The following is an 18,862-nucleotide window of genomic DNA, read 5'->3' as shown; positions in this document are numbered from 1 at the left end:
AATGATCATGAACAAAACTAAACTTGCATATCACATATTTTGCAGAAGAAGTTGTTATTGTGATTAATAGACTGTACTTTCATTTCGAAGACACTTTCATTTGTCAATAAGTAAATGCCATAGCACAGTTGAATTGAACAGAAAATGCTCCTACAACTGTATAAGAGTCTGCTAAAGATGCACAGTTCTCAACATGGAAAAACTTAATAAAGTAGTGCAGCTATGTTTAAAGCAGAAATTAACTGCAGGGAGATGCAGTGTAGGCTACATAATGATTAAGCAGAATTCTGTAAACAGAGTTAAACTGTTAATGATAAAATTGCCAACGTAAAGCTTTACTTACACATTCTGCCTCCAAGAATTTTTGTTGGCAATAGTATGCTATACTGTAAACATTCCTTTTAGCCACATTCAAACTACACCCCATATGGCTTGATATATCTCAAAAATATTGAATGGTTTCAAATGGGGAAGTACTGACTTCATAATAAATATAGCAACAGAATGGCATTAATATAATCTGCCAAGTAAAATCTGAATGGGCTACTAGTACAAAATTACAAATTCAAATATGAAGAGAGTGATTTTGCAGTTGTAAGACAGTAGGCCTGATTGAAATCAATGACATGTAAAATTAAGAAAAAGGAATTATTGTTTCCCCATCTTAAAATGGAAGAGTTGGTGAAAAAATAGCACTGTATGTAGGATTGCGGATTTCACATTTCTGACCAGAATGTTTAGCAACAGCAAACATTTCAACATTTGACATACAGTATGTAGTAGGCACCTCAGTTGTTTTGTACACTTTAATTGGCACTGATTACTGTTGTTCTAGGACGTGATGGCGGTTTAGCTCACATAGAACTTCACTAAAGTAACTTTCGCTCTAATCTGGTCTTTACAGAAGGCAGATTATAATACCAGTAGTAAATTATTACCTTGTTCTTATGCTGTTGCAATCTTGAACACAATATTCAGTTGTGCTTTGTTGTCTATAAACTCATAATTTTAACGACTGTTTTGGTAGAATGATTAGCCACCGATGTCACTTTTTCCGACGATTTAGCACCGCAAACCGCAAGGAAAATGAATCGTTTTGGTGATGTATTCAGTGCCCGGCACTATGGTATATTAGTGAAAATACCCATAAACATAATCCGCAGGTATCAACAAATATGGTATGTTTGCTTCGGAAACAGTTGGTTACTTTGCATGGTGTTCTCACTTCCGTGAGACAACCACAGGACACGTAGCTGCGATTCTTTTCGCATAATCACAGTCATCTGTGATCATGTAATACAAATGTATTGATGTTTAAAAAATTCAAACATCAAGAACGATTCACTTTATTCATTGCAGATGCTGTAGAAAACCGTGTAACTATAAATTGCTACTGTCACATAGTAATATATCATGCATTAACTCGTGAAATGATGCAAGAAACACACAATGCAGTGTTAATGATTTATTCTTATAGGTCTAAAATGTAGAAAAGAAATTTGACAGCTTCTGGAGGCCAAAATCACAACGTGATACTGGTAATACACTCGCATACAAAGTTGACACGCGGCTCGCCGGGCTCGGTGGCTGTGGCTAACGGTAAATGGAAGCGACCAGGCACTTCCCGTTAGTCGCTCCCATCAGCCACCGCGCCGACTGTCGACTTTTGTTTCTTGTGCGAATACGTCTCCAACGGCAAACTTTGACGTGGCTCTTTTTTTTTTTTTTTTTTTTTTTTTTTTTTTTTTTTTTTTTTTTTTTTTTTTTTTTTTTTTGTCATCGACTGACGTCGGGTAGCTACGGAATGTTTACGCCACGCTCATTGCGAACCATAAGTCCTAGCGGAACAATATTGTACGCCGTAGCGATAAAAGAACCATGTTTCTCTTCAAATCCGACAGCTCTGTGTGTGTGTGTGTGTGTGTGTGTGTGTGTTTTTATAGCAACCTGTAGCTGCCAGTCAAACGTGGACAAGTGTAATTTTGTCCACGTTTGACTGGCAGCTACAGGTTGCTAATTAACACACACACACACACACACACACACACACACACACACACACGCACACACACATTGCGAACCCTGTCCCACAACAATTAATATGCATGCCGGTGCTACAAAAAGGAGACGTCACAACCAAATACCAGGCGCCAAAGCCCCGCTGCCGTTGAGTTTTCCAGTGGTAAAAAAAATTAAGTCGCTGATTACGGATCAGAGTAAAAGCTTTCACTCAAGAGATAATTTAAACATTCAACTACAAGAAGAGCAAAGCATAAAACGTTTTCCAGCATAAGTAACATTCAGTAAATATTAATTGATATATATAGATGTTATGGAACTTCGGATATTTATCAACACAAAATTGCGAAAAATGTACTGAATATTTCAGTACAGACCATTTCACCCGCCATCGTCATGCATTTGTTCGAATAAACTATAATTCTGGACACGGGTATCGCTGGATTATGATGATTTGATAACAGGATGTCACGCACTTGTCTCGCTTCTTTTGATTCGGATAACGTCCATGAATTTCAGAAACTACCCTGGTGTAATTTGGTACACTAACATGCTTAAAATATATACAATAATGTATTGACATTAGTTTATTTTATTATTATGTACGTAATACTACATCCTGTATGATGAAGCCAATATCACTGTAAAATAATGTATGTAGAATACAATTCTTGAATATTTACACTTAGGTAATATTAAACTGAACATCATACGTTTAAATCTCTGTTTCCATAAGTCTTACGATACAGTGAAGACATATTTATCGTTTATAACACCCAAGTGTTTCTTGCGTTGGTTATCTGCTTACGCATGATGTGGCTTTCCTTTTACTTATGAAACTATGTTGGCATACCTGTTCGGTGATGTACTGCAGTTTTCAATCGTCGATGTTATAGCATACGTAGGCTGTTCTTTTACAAGAACGAAGGAAGTGTTGGAGAGAAGTGGTAAGTTTTTTTACTACCTTCATTTAATATTTACTGAATGTTGCTTATGTTGGAAAACAATTTTCGCTTTGCTTCCCTTGGGAGTGGATGTTTAAATTATCTCTTGAGCGAAAGCTTTTTCTGTAATCCGTAATCTATAAGACTTGAATGTTTTTACCACAGGAAAACTCAAGCGTAGCGGCGCTATGGGTCCTTGTATTTAGTTGTGCCATCTCCTTTTTTGTAGCACCGGCATGCATTTTAATAGTTGTTTAGTTGTTGTGGGACAAGGTTGACAAGTTTGATAGTGAGCTGCTGCTTCCGCCGAACTTCGAATTCTACAAGTCGCTAAGGCCGGTATTACACTATCAAATTTCTTTGTCAAAGATTTGATCAAAGATGTGATCCAATATTCCGTCCAATATATTTGACAAAGATCTTTGACGTAGCGCTAGAAGGGGTATTACACTGTCATCAAATTTTTCGTCAAAGTTCAAGATGGCTGACAACAACTTGTTATTAACCGCAGCAGTTCTACGTACTCCAATTGCATTGTGTGCACATGCGGAAAAGAAGTGGGGGGAAAAAATGGAACCATACATACGAGGTTGACAGTCTTAAAAGTCCTGGGATTACAACTTGATAATATATTCAGTTGGGAGGAGCACACCACAGAACTGCAAAAAGGCCTTAACAAATCTGTATTTGCAATTCGAGTGTTAGCAGACATAGGCAACATAAAAATGAAAAAGCTTGCATACTTTCATTCCATAATGTCATATGGGATAATATTTTGGGGTAAATCTTTAAGTCAAACAAAAGTTTTCAAGGTCCAAAAGCGTGTAATACGTATTATTTGTGGAGTAAATTCACGGACCTCCTGCAGAAACCTCTTCAAAGAACTGGGTATACTAACTACTGCCTCTCAGTATATTTACTTCTTAATGAAATTTGTCGTAAATAATATATCTCTTTTTCCAACAAACAACTCAGTTCATACATACAATACCAGGAACAAAAATGATCTGCACAAGGACTTAAAAAGCACTTACTTTAGTTCAAAAAGGGGTCCACTACTCAGGAACACTCATCTTCAATAATTTGCCAGGAAACATAAAAAAATTTAGTTAGAAATAGCTTAAAAGGAGCCTGAAAGGCTTACTACTGGCCAACTCCTACTCCATTGGCGAAGTTTTTAGTAGAAACAAATGATGTATTTATTCATACTATTAGTATTGTCATTTCAGCTTAAAAAAATCGACATGTTCCACATCCACGAGGATCTCCTCAGCACGGATCTATGGAACGAAAAACTAATCTAATCTGGGTGAAGCCGTGGGTTTTACGACGACACGATAAAAGCATTCAACAAAACTTGTTACGTGAGCTTACAGTGGAAGACGTCAAGTCGTACATCAATTACTTAAGAATGGATGAGCATACATTTCTGTATGTGCTCAATGAAGTGTATCCTCATATCACAAAGCACAATATTCACTTAAGAACTGCTACATCTTCAGAAGACTGGCTCACTGTAACACTCCGATTCCTTGCTACAGGAGAGGGTTATGTTAGGTTAGGTCACGTCTCCAATCTTCTTAATCTATTTTTGTATTCAGGATGCCTCACGTTGTAAAGCGCCTCAACAGCTTCAGACATCTCTATTAATTTTGTAGTTGTCGGCACACACCAATTGTATTTACCGGCAATGGTTATAAAAACACTACAGACGACAGAACCCTGCAGCGATGCTAGCGCTCCATGTGGTAACATGTCACATTGCAGTGAACAGAAGACAAGCGGTTTCTTTGATCAAATATACAGTGAGGCCCTAGATTTGATCAAATATTGGACGACATTTGACAAAGTCCCTATTACACTATCAGATATCTTTGACAAAGATATTGGACAAAGAAATTTGATTGTGTAATACCGGCCTAATATACCGGTAACAAGAAAGCAGTGCTTCATATACGAGTGTCATCTTTTAAGTAATGTACATTATTACGTAATTAAAACTTGTTCCAGTGTCATATACCATTGTCATGAATATCCACAATCATGTCTTGCGATGATAGATATACAGGGAACTAAGTCAAGCGGAATGACCAGAATGGTAACACTGTGTTAATGTTGGAAGTTGAGAATCTAGCTGATGTGGTTCTTTTGCTTCGGACTTCATCTGATTTGCTGCACTTGTAGATAACAATACTGAGAGTTATCTGTGGGTGTTTGTTTCTGAGTAATGGCAACTCAACTCTGCAATTGGCACACAGTACAGTCTATAGAATGCAAGAGGAGTACGGGGTGTTCAGTAACACACGAAACGAGATCTTTATGTTCTTATCCATTCTTGCCGCACATACACGTGTAAAAGAAGCAGAGTAATACATTTTTTGTACCTTACGCTAATGTCTGGCGTTTCATGTTTTGCTTCCACGAGGAGTTTTTTGCTTTGTCTAGGACGTTGTCGTCACTTCTGGTTTATTTCCAGATTGCAAATTCCCGAGTTGCCAGTTTAATTGAGTATTCTGATTTACTTACTTGCTCGTTTTTTGTCTTATTTGTCGCTTATTTTTAAGAAAAAATGTGGGGCTAATGTTTTGACCTAACACCATGAAGAGTCCTCAAGCTGGTGGATGTCTGCAACGAGTGGGCTTAATTTTTATTCGTCGTGCTTACTCTTGTGCTGTTTTGCCTTCCATGTCTAGTTACACTGGTTGATATGGAGCCTCCACTTGCACTGCTTTGCTTCCAGTGTCTAATTTGACAACTACTGATACGTCCCCCACACTTGCACTTCATCTGTCTCTGTGTCAGCTTCATTTCCATTGCCTGCCACATTATTGGTGGTTCTCTTGATATCCTGTAGTGTTAAGTCACACAGAATGCCATTACTGTGCTGTCCATATTTCATAAAATCTCTTTTTTCATTGACAGATTTAATGTATCTGTTATTTCGAGTAAGTTTCTTGAATATTTTGTATCAGAGGCACAACTACTGTAGCCTATATTTCAACTAAAAAATGGAGTTTTTTGTAGTACACCATATCACAAGTCATGGTGTTCCACAGGGCTCCATTTTAGGTCCCTTTCTTTTTTTTTTTTTTGGTCTGCGTTAATGATTTCCCATCACATGCTAAGGATTCTGAACCAGTACTGTTTGCAGATGACACCAGTTTATTGATGGGAATAAAGAAGAAAATCTTACTGCATCTCCAAAAGATATTACAAAAGGAGTGTCTGAATAGTTTACCAGAAACAAGCTAATATTAATCCCCAAAAAACGGTACTCATGAATTTCCACACTGATCAAAATAAAAATCCGGCACAACCTGTAATATGTATAGATAACCAAAACATTAGTGCTGTCAGTGAAACTAAATTTCTTGGGATTCATATCCAGGAAAATCTTAAATGGAGCACTCACATCACAGCCCTAAATTCAAAATCCGGCCAGGGTGGCTGAGCGGTTGTAGGCGCTACAGTCTGGAACTGCGCGACCACTACGGTCGCAGGTTCGAATCCTGCCTCAGGCATGGATGTGTGTGATGCCCTTAGGTTCGTTAGGTTTAATTAGTTCTAAGTTCTAGGGGACTGATGACCTTAGAAGTTAAGTCCCATAGTGCTCAGAGCCATTTGAACCTAAATTCAAAACTAGCAAAAATAAGCTATGTAGGCTAGTAACAATTCTCTGCAACAATACTAGTGCAGAAACAGTTAGGGCTGTATACTTTGCTCATGTACATTCTATACTGAACTATGGTATTATTTTCTGGGGAAATGTACACCAGGCCATAACAGTTTTCAGGAAACAAAAGGCAATCATAAGAATAATGAAACAAGTGAGCAGCAGAAAACCATGCAAACCTTTCTTTAACGATCTAAAGATCCTACCCCTTCCCTGCATTTATACACTGGAAGTAGTCACACATGTAAAAAAAAAAAAAAAAAAAAAAAAAAAAAAAAAAAAAAAAAAGGATAAAGAAAACCTTTTTCCTCAAAACAAAAGTGCCCATGATTACAGTAACAGGTCAGACAGTGACATACGTGTTTATCATTGTAGCACCACATTATGCCAAAAAGGTGTATATCATGCAGGGACAAAACTTTGCAACAGATTACCAAGACATATAAAATCTCTTCTTGAACTACAAAGCTTTAAAAAGTCTGTGTCATCCTACCTTCTGAAAAACTGCTACTGTGGTGTCACCGCCAGACACCACACTTGCTAGGTGGTAGCTTAAATCGGCCGCGGTCCATGTAGTACATGTCGGACCCGCGTGTCGCCACTGTGATCGCAGACCTAGCGCCACCACCTAGGCAGGTCTCGTGATACGAGAGTGGACTCGCCCCAGTTGTACGAGAACCAAGCTACCGCCCAGTTGTACGCGAACCTAGCTATCGCCCAGTTGTACGAAGCCTTTCTCTCTCATTAGCCGAGAGACATAATAGCCACCAGCTAAGTTAATGGCTACGAACTAGCAAGGAGCCATTTGTATCAGTGCCTATAGCTTACGAGTAATCAAGAGAGATGTATTCCAAGGAATTATTAAAAGTTAAGTAAAAAGCATCTACATACTTTTCTTCTTATTCATTCATAAGTTTTTATGTTCCAGACTTCACGCCCGTATGCTTATTGCCGTGCGTGCACTATCGGCTACAGCTTTAGTCTAGCATTCCTTTTCAGCAATCCACATCACGGTGTCGGTCCAGCTACCGACACTACAATTATTGGCGACGAGGGAAAAGGACCTTTTTCTGATTGCTTACATTTATTTCTGATTGCTTACATTATTGTGTCATGGCTTCGCCACATTCTCCAGATGTACTGTCCGAATTTTATCGCTTGCAGAATCAGCAGACGCAGGCGTTACTGGATGCCCTTGGACAGCTCGTCCAGGGTCAACGTGCGCTGCACACCGATGCGGCCGCAGCCGCTTCACCGCTACCGCAGCCACAACCTGCCGTTGCACCGCCTTTTAGGCACTACGACCCGAACCACGAGACCTGGCAAGAGTGGTCTCGTCAGTTCGCCTTTCACCTTGCTGCCTACAGAATTCAAGGTAATGAGCGGCAGCCGTTTTTGCTTTCTTGTGTCGGTGTGTCCACATACCGTGTGATAGTGAAATTGTTTCCCCGCCGCGACGTAGCAACTTTGTCATACGAGGAAATTTTGTCTGCCTTAGATGCCTATTTCAAAGAAACAGTTAATGTGGTTGCAAAACGGTATACGTTCTTTCGTACAAAACGTACGGCCGGTCAAACTAATAGGGAGTGGGTAGCAACATTGCAAGGACTTACTAGGGACTGTGCCTTTGAATGTGACTGTGGTCTTTCTTATTCAGATACAATGGTGCGTGATGCAATTGCACAGAACGTTTCTGATGTTCGCATACGGGAGCAAATTTTGAAACTAGTTAATCCCTCCCTTCAACAAGTGATAGACATATTGGATAGACAGGACACACTGGACTGTGCTCAGGAATCTTTTGAAACTTCGCCAGCCGTGTGTAACATTAACCGGCCCGCTGGACGCGCTGCGCGGCCCGGTAACTGGGCCTCGCGCACGGCGACACAGCGACCGCCGCGTGCTAAGCCAGGTGTGCCGCGCCAGCCCACAAATGTAGTGAAATCATGCCCGCGGTGTGCTACTAGACATTCGCGTGAACATTGCCCGTCACGCCAAGCTATTTGCTTTTTCTGCAATAAGAAAGGACATGTTCAAAGTGTTTGCCAGAAAAAGCTCAGATCAGACAATCACAATCATTCCAGGCCTTTTGCTTCGCGCCGGAATCGAACCAAGGACACTCAGGCTCGTGGACCTTCGCCTATGGACATTCATGTCGTTAATTCCACTTCGTCCAGTGACACTTTCTCTAACAGTAACTGTGATCGTCCCACAAAAACTGTGCGTCGACGTCGCCGGAAATCACGTCAATTAGCAAGTGATTCTGTACCAGTGTCTGTTCCAATTGCACAAAACAGTCGCTCTTGTCGTCAGCAGAACAATAAACTTTTTGTGGACTTAGACTTTGACGGCCAAGTGATACCATTCCAGCTCGATACCGGAGCTGCAGTTTCATTGCTCAATCACGACACGTACAAACAACTGGGCAAACCTCCGTTGCGTTCCGCAAATGTTAAGCTAACTACATATTCCGGACAGAAAATTCCTGTGTTAGGACAGTGCAGCCTTCTTGCAACATTCAAGGGACAAACAAAACTTGTGTCATTTTACGTTCTTCGTTCTTCTTCTGCAGTGAACTTATTTGGTCTAGATTTATTTAAGTTGTTTAACATGTCTATTGTAAATCAGGTCCTATCTGTGAATCAGACTGTGCCTACAGACAGTGTTTCTCGGCTGTGTGACGAATTTGCAGACATTTTTGCACCGGGCTTAGGTTGCGCTAAAAACTATGAAGCACATTTAGAACTGAAGGTAAACGCGCAACCGAAATTTTTCAGGGCGCGCAATGTTCCCCACGCATTGCGTGATGAGGTCGCAAGAACGTTACACGATCTCGAATCACAGGGTGTCATTGAACGTGTGCAAGCTTCTCTCTGGGCCTCACCCTTAGTCATTTTGCCAAAACCTTCCGGAAAATTGAGACTTTGCGTGGACTTCAAGGCCACAGTGAATCCACAGCTAGTGACTGCTACTTTTCCTTTGCCCCGCCCGGAAGATCTTTTTGCTAAACTGTGCCCGGGAAAATATTTTTCAAAGTTGGACCTAGCCGATGCGTACTTGCAAATACCGGTGGACGACGAATCCCAGCGCGTATTGGTGGTTAACACGCATCTTGGATTGTACCGCTTCAAAAGACTGCCATTCGGGTGTGCATCCGCCCCGGCCTTGTTTCAGCAATATTTACAAACTATTTGTGCGTCGGTCCCTACTGCAGCAAACTATCTGGACGATATAGTGATCTCCGGACAGACAGAAGAAGATCATCTTGCGAACTTACGAACATTATTTCAGGTCTTGCGGCACAATGGTCTTCGCTTGAGGAAGGACAAATGTGTGTTTTTTGCTCGTGACTTACCATACCTGGGACATGTCATTAATGCCCAAGGCATACATCCGAGTCCAGAGCACCTCCGTGCCATACAAGACTTGCCGTCCCCTCAAAATCTCAAACAGCTACAGAGTGTGTTGGGTAAAATTAATTATTACAATAAATATGTGCGCAATGCCTCTTCCATTTCAGCTCCGCTTCATCGCTTACGCCGTAAAGGTGTTCCGTTCGTCTGGACGCCGGAATGTGAACGCGCCTTTCGCCAGTTGAAATCGGCGTTGCTTTCTAATACTTGCCTTACGCCATTCGATCCCCAGAAACCCCTTTTGTTGATGGTAGATGCATCGGATTTCGGGATCGGTGCTGTGCTTGCGCACAAAGTTGGCTCCCATGATCGCCCTATTGCCTTTGCGTCCAAATTGCTCTCGTCTGCGCAAAGAAATTATTCACAGATAGAGAAAGAAGCTTTGGCTCTCGTGTTTGGTGTTACTAAGTTCCATGATTTCTTGTATGGTCGTCACTTTACCATCATCACAGACCACAAACCTTTGACATCGCTTTTTCATCCGACCAAGCCTGTACCTCCACGTACAGCGCAGAAATTCATTCGCTGGTCTATTTTCCTCTCGCAGTACCGCTACGATATCTTGTATCGGTCCACTGCTAAGCACGGAAACGCCGATGCGTTGTCCCGTTTGCCTGTTGCTGAGGATAAAGCATTCGATTCTTCCGAACTTGCTTGCATGTTCATTGATTCGGAAACCGATGAAGTGGTCGAATCGTTTCCGATTGATTTTCGTCGTGTAGCTACAGCCACAGCTGCTGACCCTGTCCTTGCTACTGTTTTACGTTTTGTTGCTACGCAATGGCCTTTTTCAAAGTATCGGATCGAGGACCCGTTGGTTCGCCGATTTTTTGATCACAAGGAGAGACTTTTTGTTCGACGTGGTGTTTTGTTGTTGCGTTCTGATAATGATCAGTCCAGAGTCGTGGTCCCACGTTCGTTACAGTCCTCTGTTTTACGGCTTCTTCACCAAGGACATTGGGGTATAGTGCGAACGAAACAACTTGCTCGTCAGCACTGTACTTGGTTCGGAATCGATGCTGCGATTACGAATATGTGTTCTTCGTGCCCGGCGTGTGCCGAACAACAGTCCGCACCGCCGCGGAAAGTCTTTGCGTGGCCAAAAGCCACTTCCCCTTGGCAACGCTTGCACATTGATTTTGCTGGTCCATTCTGGAATGCTCGATGGTTGGTTCTGGTCGACGCCTTCAGTAATTTTCCTTTTGTTGTCCGGATGTCTTCCACGACGTCCTCCGCCACCATCCAAGCGTTGTCTGCTATCTTTTGCATTGAAGGTCTTCCGCAGACTATTGTTTCCGACAATGGCCCACAATTCATGTCCGCGGAATTTCAGTCATTCTGCCAGGCCAATGGTATTCAACATCTGACATCCGCGCCGTTTTCGCCTCAGTCCAACGGTGCCGCTGAACGATTGGTCCGGACGTTCAAGTCACAGATGTTGAAATTGAAAGAGTCGCATTCTCGGGAGGACGCATTGTTGCTCTTTTTGTCTTCGTATCGCTCTCAGCCCCGAGATGGGCGCTCGCCGGCTGAGTTGCTCCATGGTCGTCCTCATCGCACCTTGATGTCTTTGCTGCATCCGCCGCATCAGGTTCCTGTGCAGCGGCAGACTCCTGCTTTTGCTCCAGGCGACGTTGTATTTTATCGCAACTATCGAGGTTCACGGCGTTGGCTCGCAGGGCGCATTCTTCGCTGCCTCGGCCGCGCGATGTATTTGGTTTTGGGGGCCTCTGGTGAGGTGCGTCGGCATCTCAATCAGCTGCGCCTCTGTCGTCGCTCGGGTTCTGCCGCTCCCCGTCTGCTTTCAGCGACGGTGCCATCCGGTCAGCGCCCTGGGGACCCATCTACTGGCTCGCCTCATCCCCAGGTGTTACCGACGATGCCTTCCATTTTGCCCGATGGCGACGCGCCGCCGCCGCCGCCGCAGCAGCAGCAGCAGCCGCCGCCGCCGCCGCTTGTTCTCCCGCCGGCGCCGACCGCATTCGACGCTTCGTTGCAGCCGCCAAGCGCCTCCCAGGGTCACGCGCCGCCGATCGCTTCCCGTGACCAGCTGTCCTCCGCCATGGAACTCCCGACCGCTCCGGACCACATGACGTCATCGCGCGTCGGCTACCCCGACGCAATGGAGGTCGACACTTTGGCCCCTCATGTTTCTTTACGGGCGCATACACCGCATGTTGACGTGCACCCTGGACTAGTTTTGCAGGCGTTTCCTAGCTCCCCTCGGACCGGATGGCCGGGTGCGGGTGGCACAGCCTCGCCTGTTGTTAGGCTCCCCACCTCATCGCATACGTCAACATGTGGTCCTCCCCACGGCGGGCGGAAGCCTTATTACACGACCGTTCGCCGATTTGCGGGGGAGGAATGTGGTGTCACCGCCAGACACCACACTTGCTAGGTGGTAGCTTAAATCGGCCGCGGTCCATGTAGTACATGTCGGACCCGCGTGTCGCCACTGTGATCGCAGACCTAGCGCCACCACCTAGGCAGGTCTCGTGATACGAGAGTGGACTCGCCCCAGTTGTACGAGAACCAAGCTACCGCCCAGTTGTACGCGAACCTAGCTATCGCCCAGTTGTACGAAGCCTTTCTCTCTCATTAGCCGAGAGACATAATAGCCATCAGCTAAGTTAATGGCTACGAACTAGCAAGGAGCCATTTGTATCAGTGCCTATAGCTTACGAGTAATCAAGAGAGATGTATTCCAAGGAATTATTAAAAGTTAAGTAAAAAGCATCTACATACTTTTCTTCTTATTCATTCATAAGTTTTTATGTTCCAGACTTCACGCCCGTATGCTTATTGCCGTGCGTGCACTATCGGCTACAGCTTTAGTCTAGCATTCCTTTTCAGCAATCCACATCACGGTGTCGGTCCAGCTACCGACACTACAGCTACTATTCAATCTCACAGTATCTTATGCAAGAAAAAATCTAATTTGTATCGTTAATTGTAGAAATAAGTTATAAATATACAGTATTTCAGAAATTTGTAATTATTAACTGTATAGTTCCAATTTGTCATAGAAATTTAAATAATGTATGTTTGACATTTGAAAAACCAATAGCTAAAAATATTGTGTCCAATATCCTGTGTACTATATATGTACTGAAAAAGAGATAGGCCTATATATGGACAAATAAATAAATAAATATAAAAAATGCATGATACAGTTTTAAAAACATCTGTCTGTTACAAAATTTTGAGCAGCAATCTGATTGTAAGTTGTTCGTTCATCCATCCAACCACTGTAAGTTGTTCATTCATCCATCCAACCACTGTATCTCATAGAGTTTTGTGATAGAAGAGGACTCTCAGCGATGTGGAAGGAGTCAATTTTATTAAGTGCTGGAATGACCAGCAGTTTGCATGCATTGTGTTTCCATGGAAATATGGCTATTTGCTCACTCATTAGGTCAGAATTGAATGCTACGACACATTTTCATACATGTCTGTAGGGTATTTGCTATTTAAATTAATGAGGTGGTTGCTCATCTTAAATAGCACAAGTGTGTGACCAAGCTTGATGTTTGTATCTAATAGATGGATCATCATCAACATGTCTCATGGTCTTGCTAGAGAAAACAGTTTGAAGAGGTTGGTGATTTGCCCAGGATATTGGTATACAATTTAGTAAAACAGTGAAACATTTTATCTATCAACAGGATTTGAATAAGTTGCCTCTAGAGTAAGAACAACCACAGTGATGTTGATCTACAGTTTTGTATTTGAGAACTGGCCCAGAAGTCCTCATCAGTAGCAGCTTAGTTATTTGATATCGACTGCTGGATAAAGGTGCCCTCAGAATTTTCCGTGCATTACAGTCTTTGGCTGTGTACATTGACATCTCTCTTGCATGTTTTTTAATGCCATCTACTCACTTTCCATTAAGTTCTTCTCTGTTGTACTCCAGCATAGAATTTAAACTGCTGTGCATCTGTACACTTGCATACATGTACTGCCCACCTCTTATTTCATTTTAATTACAGCCATAGGTCCTCTGTTTCAGTGTGTTGCTTGATCTGTGTGCATGCTTTCCTATCTCTGCAAGTAATTCCCAACATTCTTCTTGCTATTAGTTCTCCAAGCAAGCATCAGTATATATATTTTTCACATTAAAAGTTGTGGCCCATAATTATAAATTAAGACTGGTAATACACATGGTAGTAAACTTCCCTTTTCAGACAAACTGAGAGCTTTATATTAGATAAAAACTGAAAATTAATTTCTAAGTGCTTTCATTCACAGTGGCTATTTTATACAAATGTAGGAGCAACCATCCAGCAATGCACTATATCTGGTATGTGGCAGATGTGAGCTGTTTTAAAAACAGATGCATTGTAGCCTGCACAATACTCATTGCAGTTTCATACAAATGGCTTATTAACAGAATGTATGATTCAGGTGAGGAGAAGTGCATATAATTTCAACTTCCACAATCAAAGAAACAGTGGTTGCATAAATATTCCATGGTTAGACCATATAAAGTTACATAGGGGATATGTGTCTCGCTATTACAATCAGATTCAGAAACTGTCATTGTCACTACAATTTTTTGTTTGTTTCGGTATGTTTATATCATAATTGCTATGACTGTGGTTTATTATAATATTTATTAATTTGATTGTAAATGGAAATACTTGATTCATGTATTTTGATTACTATTACCTTCTTATCCTATCGTTCCCTTCAGAGTACTATATTATTTACTTTACCTCATTTTCTTCCAGAATATGCAGTGCTCTTGAGGTATGTTTCAGAAACATAATGACAGATACTTTTTCATGAGGGTGTTCACACTCGCTTCTCTTTGGCAGAATATTTTAAAAGTAGTTATGTAGGTCATCTCCATTTGTTATTATTGCCCAGTGGTTTCTTCATATTGAGTTCTGCCTTGACTATCATTATCTGTTCTTTAAATTCCTTAGTCAAATGATATCTTTTTTCCAAACTTTAAAATCATCAGTCAGTATTTGGTTCGTGGTTGCTATAATTTAACCTGACTCTTCCCCCACCCAAAAACAATAAAAAAAAATTAAACATAAATTTTTTTGAGAACTATGCATTTCATTCAGCTGTTATCAGTTAACTTCTGTGAATATCCTCACAGTACTTCCATGTGGAGCAAATTGATTGTTTACAATCTTAACATTACATATCCTTTTATTGATGAAGATTCCAAAGTTTTTCAGTCATATTCAAGAATAGTTTGTGTGAAAGTCTCTTCACACATGTACCACACTTTCCATCAATAAACCATTTTTATATTCACCCTCTCTACATTTGGTTTCACGTGTAATTCTGTTTCACATTGGCTTATAATATTACACCTAATCTCTGTAACATAGTCCATAGATATACCATCAGGCACCAAATTTTTTTCCTATTGTCTGTGTGTATTATTACCATTTGTCAACATTTTAAGATGAGCAGCCAGTTATTACACAAAATGAAAATATTACCTCACTTTTTGTTTTTATAGGTTTGTCGTCATTAGTAAGCACATTTTTTTCTAGATAACATCAAAGACAGTGTAAAAAAAGTTATTACTCGAATTATTTTTCCTAAAGCTAAGTTGATGGTTTTGGAATGTGCAGGAGGGTTCTTTGCTCTGGGGTGTGAAATGTGCTCAGGTGCCTCAATTGGTGAACCAGTTTGCACAAAAGGGAAATGACCAGGTTCAACTCCTAATCCAACGAACTTCTAATCTGCCAGGAAGTTTTGTTACATTTGACTACTGTGTCACTTGTAATTTCTGGATCTGAAATTACTCTTTGGTAATTTTTGTTTTGTGAACATTACACTGTGGTCCAAGGCATCTTTCTGTGCCTAATATTTCATGCCCAGTGCTGGAGACATCGTTAGAAGTTGTAAAAACTCAGTAGTTTGAAACTTAAAACCAAGCTCAACACTGTGTGATAATTACTCTGTGGGTCCTGTGTGTGGGTTGACTCATGCAAACTGAATGCTGTTACAAGAAAGTTATAGTTCATGTTATAAACTATCTAAAATTTTGTCTGTTCTAATTTGAACTGTGCTTACTTTTTGATTTGAGAGCTTACACTGATTTGTTTAGTTTGCAGAATTGTTAACGATGAAAGAATTGGCAAGGAGACATATTCCTAAATACTGGAGAGTGCGGCGGTCTGCTGAAGTTGTAGAAGAGGAACTCAGTGATTATGAAGATTTAGACATAATAGATATGATGCCATATGATTTGGATATCACATCTGTTGTGAAAGTTAAGAATCCTTATTTGTGGAGCTGCTACCAGCTAAAAAAGGCAGAGTACAGGAAACGATATGGCCACGTGTCAGAAGTAACATTGTACCATGCAACAGCAGAAGACAATGTACAATCCATCATTAGTGAGAACTTTGATTGGAGGTTTTCTGTACGAACAAAATTTGGCAGAGGTGTTAGCTTCAGTCCAGATCCTAAGTACGCTAATAGACATTGTAATAGCAATGCTGGATGTGCGAGAGCTATGATAGTTGCAAGTGTACTGGTATCAAATAAATGCCAGGGTTCATACTCTACTAAGATACCCACCAAAGGTTGTGATACAACTGTTGGGAACAAGGACAAAGTTTATGTCAAGTATTCTGATAACGAGTTTTATCCAGAATATGTAATATATTATAATGATGATTCAGAGCTATACTGAATGATAGATTTTAATTGGCAGTGATTCTTCCATGTTTGTATGTGTTTTGTGGAATATAATTCTGGGATTTACAATTTTTTTTTTCTGTCTCAAGTTTAGTGCCAGTATATTCTTACCCTATTTACATATTGAAAAAAAATCTACGGAAAATGTGTCATATATCTTAAAAATAAATAAAACTATTCTTACACATTTTGAAGTCTGAGTTTGTGTACAAGAAGTACCTGATTTATTCAGTTTTAAAGGTACTGTCTACAAAGTGCAGCCTGCAAACTTTTGCTTTCTTCCTTCTAAGTTGTCTTATTTGATCACTTTATGTACATTGCTGTAATAGATGAACAATGGGTTGTAGGATTCATGTTATAATGAAGTCTCTCTAAGTACTGAATGTGGGAGGGAGAACTCTCATCACTATGGATTTACAGCAGGTAACAGTTTGAGCACTCCCATTGGAGATCTGTGATCAAAGAAATACTCGTTGATTGAAAGGTTTCCAGTCAAAAAATAACAAAATGTGTGCATCATGAGGATGGTGCAAAACTTCTTTTGAGCAATTTAGAAAATGAGGTAGATCAAAAGCTAACGATATATATTTTCTGTTCATACATCTGTGTACCGCACATCAACCAGTTACCGACATGTGGTTACCTTTCCTTGTGTTCCTTTGTTGTTTCTATCCTAGTATTTTCATTATTGCAACAAGGAACTGAATGACCTCCTACACGCTAACCAGCATGGACTCCAAAAATATCTATCGTGTGAAACCCGACTTGCACTTTTCTCACATTACATACTGAAAGCTTTGTTTGGAAGTCAGGTAGATGCAGTATTTCATGACTTCCCAAAAGCATTTGACTCAGTACTACACCTACACTTATTATCAAAAGTACAAACGTGTGGGGTATCAAGAGAAATTTGTGGCTGGATTGAGGACTTTTTGGTAGGGAGGTCACAGCATTTTATCTTGGATGGAAATTCATTGTCAGATGTAGAAGTAACTTAAGGTGTGCCCCAGGGAAGTGTGTTGGGACCTTTACTGGTCATGTTGTATATTAATGGCCTTATGGACAATATTAATAGTAACTTTAGACTTCATGCAGATGATACAGTTGTCTCGTAGGAAGTACTGTCAGGGAGCTGCATGAATATTCAGTCAGATCTTGGTAAGATTTAAAAGTGGTGCAAAGATTGGCAGCGTGCTTTAAATGTTCAAAAATGTAAAATTGTACAGTTCACAAAACGAAAAAGCGTAGTGACGTATGACCATAATATCAGTGAGTCACAGTTGGAATTGGCCAACTCATACAAATGCCTGGTTGTAACATTTTGTAGGGATATGAAATGGAATGATCACCTTGGCTCAGTTATGGGTAAGCTGGGTGGTAGACTTCAGTTTATTGGTAGAAGACCGGGGAAGTGCAATCAGTCTACAAAAGAGATTTCTTGCAAATCACCTATGTGACCAGTTCTAGAATATTGCTCAAGTGTATGGGACCCTTACCAAATAGGACTAAAGGGGGATACTGAACATATACAGCGGAGTGCAACATGAATGGTCACAAATTTGTTTGACCTGTAGGAGAGTGTTAAAGAGATGCTGAAAGAACTGAACTGGCAGACTCTTGAAGGTAGAAGTAAACTATTCTGAGAAAGTCAATTAGCAAAGTTTCTGGAACCAGCTTCAAATGTTGACTTTAGGAATACACAACAACCCCCTACATATCACTCACATAGGTATCATGAAAATAAGATTAGAATATTTACAGCATGCAAAGAGACAGCCAAACAATCATTCTTCCTGCACTCCATACGTGAATGGTACGAGAAGACACACTAATAACTAGTACAATGGCAGGTACCCTGTGCCATGCATATCTCATCGGTTTGAAGAATTTTGATGTAGATGTAGGAAGAGGTAAGGTTTTTACTTCTTTAAAATTAGTGTGCTTGATTTCCTGATGTTTGCATGATTTATGTAATTTCCTTTTTCCCACCTGTGTGTGTGTGTGTGTGTGTGTGTGTGTGTGTGTGTATGTGTGTGTGTGTGTGTGTGTGGTGTTGGTTGGTGATTTACTTTCAGTCTTTTCCTGGCTTATTGTTGACGCTTTCAGTGACAGCTTTCCTGAATTAGTACATCGGTATAAGT

At 40.9% G+C, this 18,862-nt stretch overlaps 2 protein-coding genes across 5 annotated transcripts in view; both read left to right on the top strand.

The window, feature by feature from the left end:
• Positions 1–2,803: 2,803 nt before the first annotated feature.
• LOC124777317 (dynein regulatory complex protein 9) overlaps positions 2,804–18,862 on the top strand; it is a 146,739-nt gene continuing 130,680 nt past the window's right edge. Inside the window, exon 1 of the mRNA XM_047252673.1 lies at positions 2,804–2,966. The gene's annotated coding sequence lies outside the window, so the exon portion shown is untranslated. The remainder of the gene's footprint in view (positions 2,967–18,862) is intronic.
• Positions 4,766–16,906, top strand: LOC124777319 (protein mono-ADP-ribosyltransferase TIPARP-like). Of its 4 annotated transcripts, XM_047252675.1 has the most exons (3): positions 4,766–4,936; positions 14,320–14,453; positions 16,126–16,906. In XM_047252675.1, the coding sequence occupies exons 2-3, from the start codon at positions 14,445–14,447 to the stop codon at positions 16,714–16,716; spliced, it is 600 nt and encodes a 199-aa protein (XP_047108631.1). In that variant the 5' UTR covers positions 4,766–4,936; positions 14,320–14,444; the 3' UTR covers positions 16,717–16,906. The 4 variants fall into 4 exon arrangements, with proteins under 4 accessions (XP_047108631.1, XP_047108632.1, XP_047108633.1 ...); XM_047252676.1 differs by lacking the exon at positions 14,320–14,453 and having other exon boundaries at positions 4,767–4,936; XM_047252677.1 differs by lacking the exon at positions 14,320–14,453 and having other exon boundaries at positions 4,856–4,893.

This window comes from Schistocerca piceifrons, chromosome 2 (genome assembly GCF_021461385.2).
Source record: "Schistocerca piceifrons isolate TAMUIC-IGC-003096 chromosome 2, iqSchPice1.1, whole genome shotgun sequence".
NCBI lineage: Eukaryota > Metazoa > Arthropoda > Insecta > Orthoptera > Acrididae > Schistocerca > Schistocerca piceifrons.
Note: the sequence above shows the minus strand (reverse complement) of the source record. Positions and strands in the feature narration are given on the sequence as shown.

Excerpts from the sequence above, each read along its gene's own strand:
- LOC124777319 (XM_047252674.1), top strand. The coding sequence starts at position 5,017 with ATGATAGATATACAGGGAACTAAGTCAAGCGGAATGACCAGAATG. Across the intron at positions 5,062-16,125 it reads CAAGCGGAATGACCAGAATG|TTTGCAGAATTGTTAACGAT; the intron begins GTAACACTGTGT and ends TGATTTGTTTAG.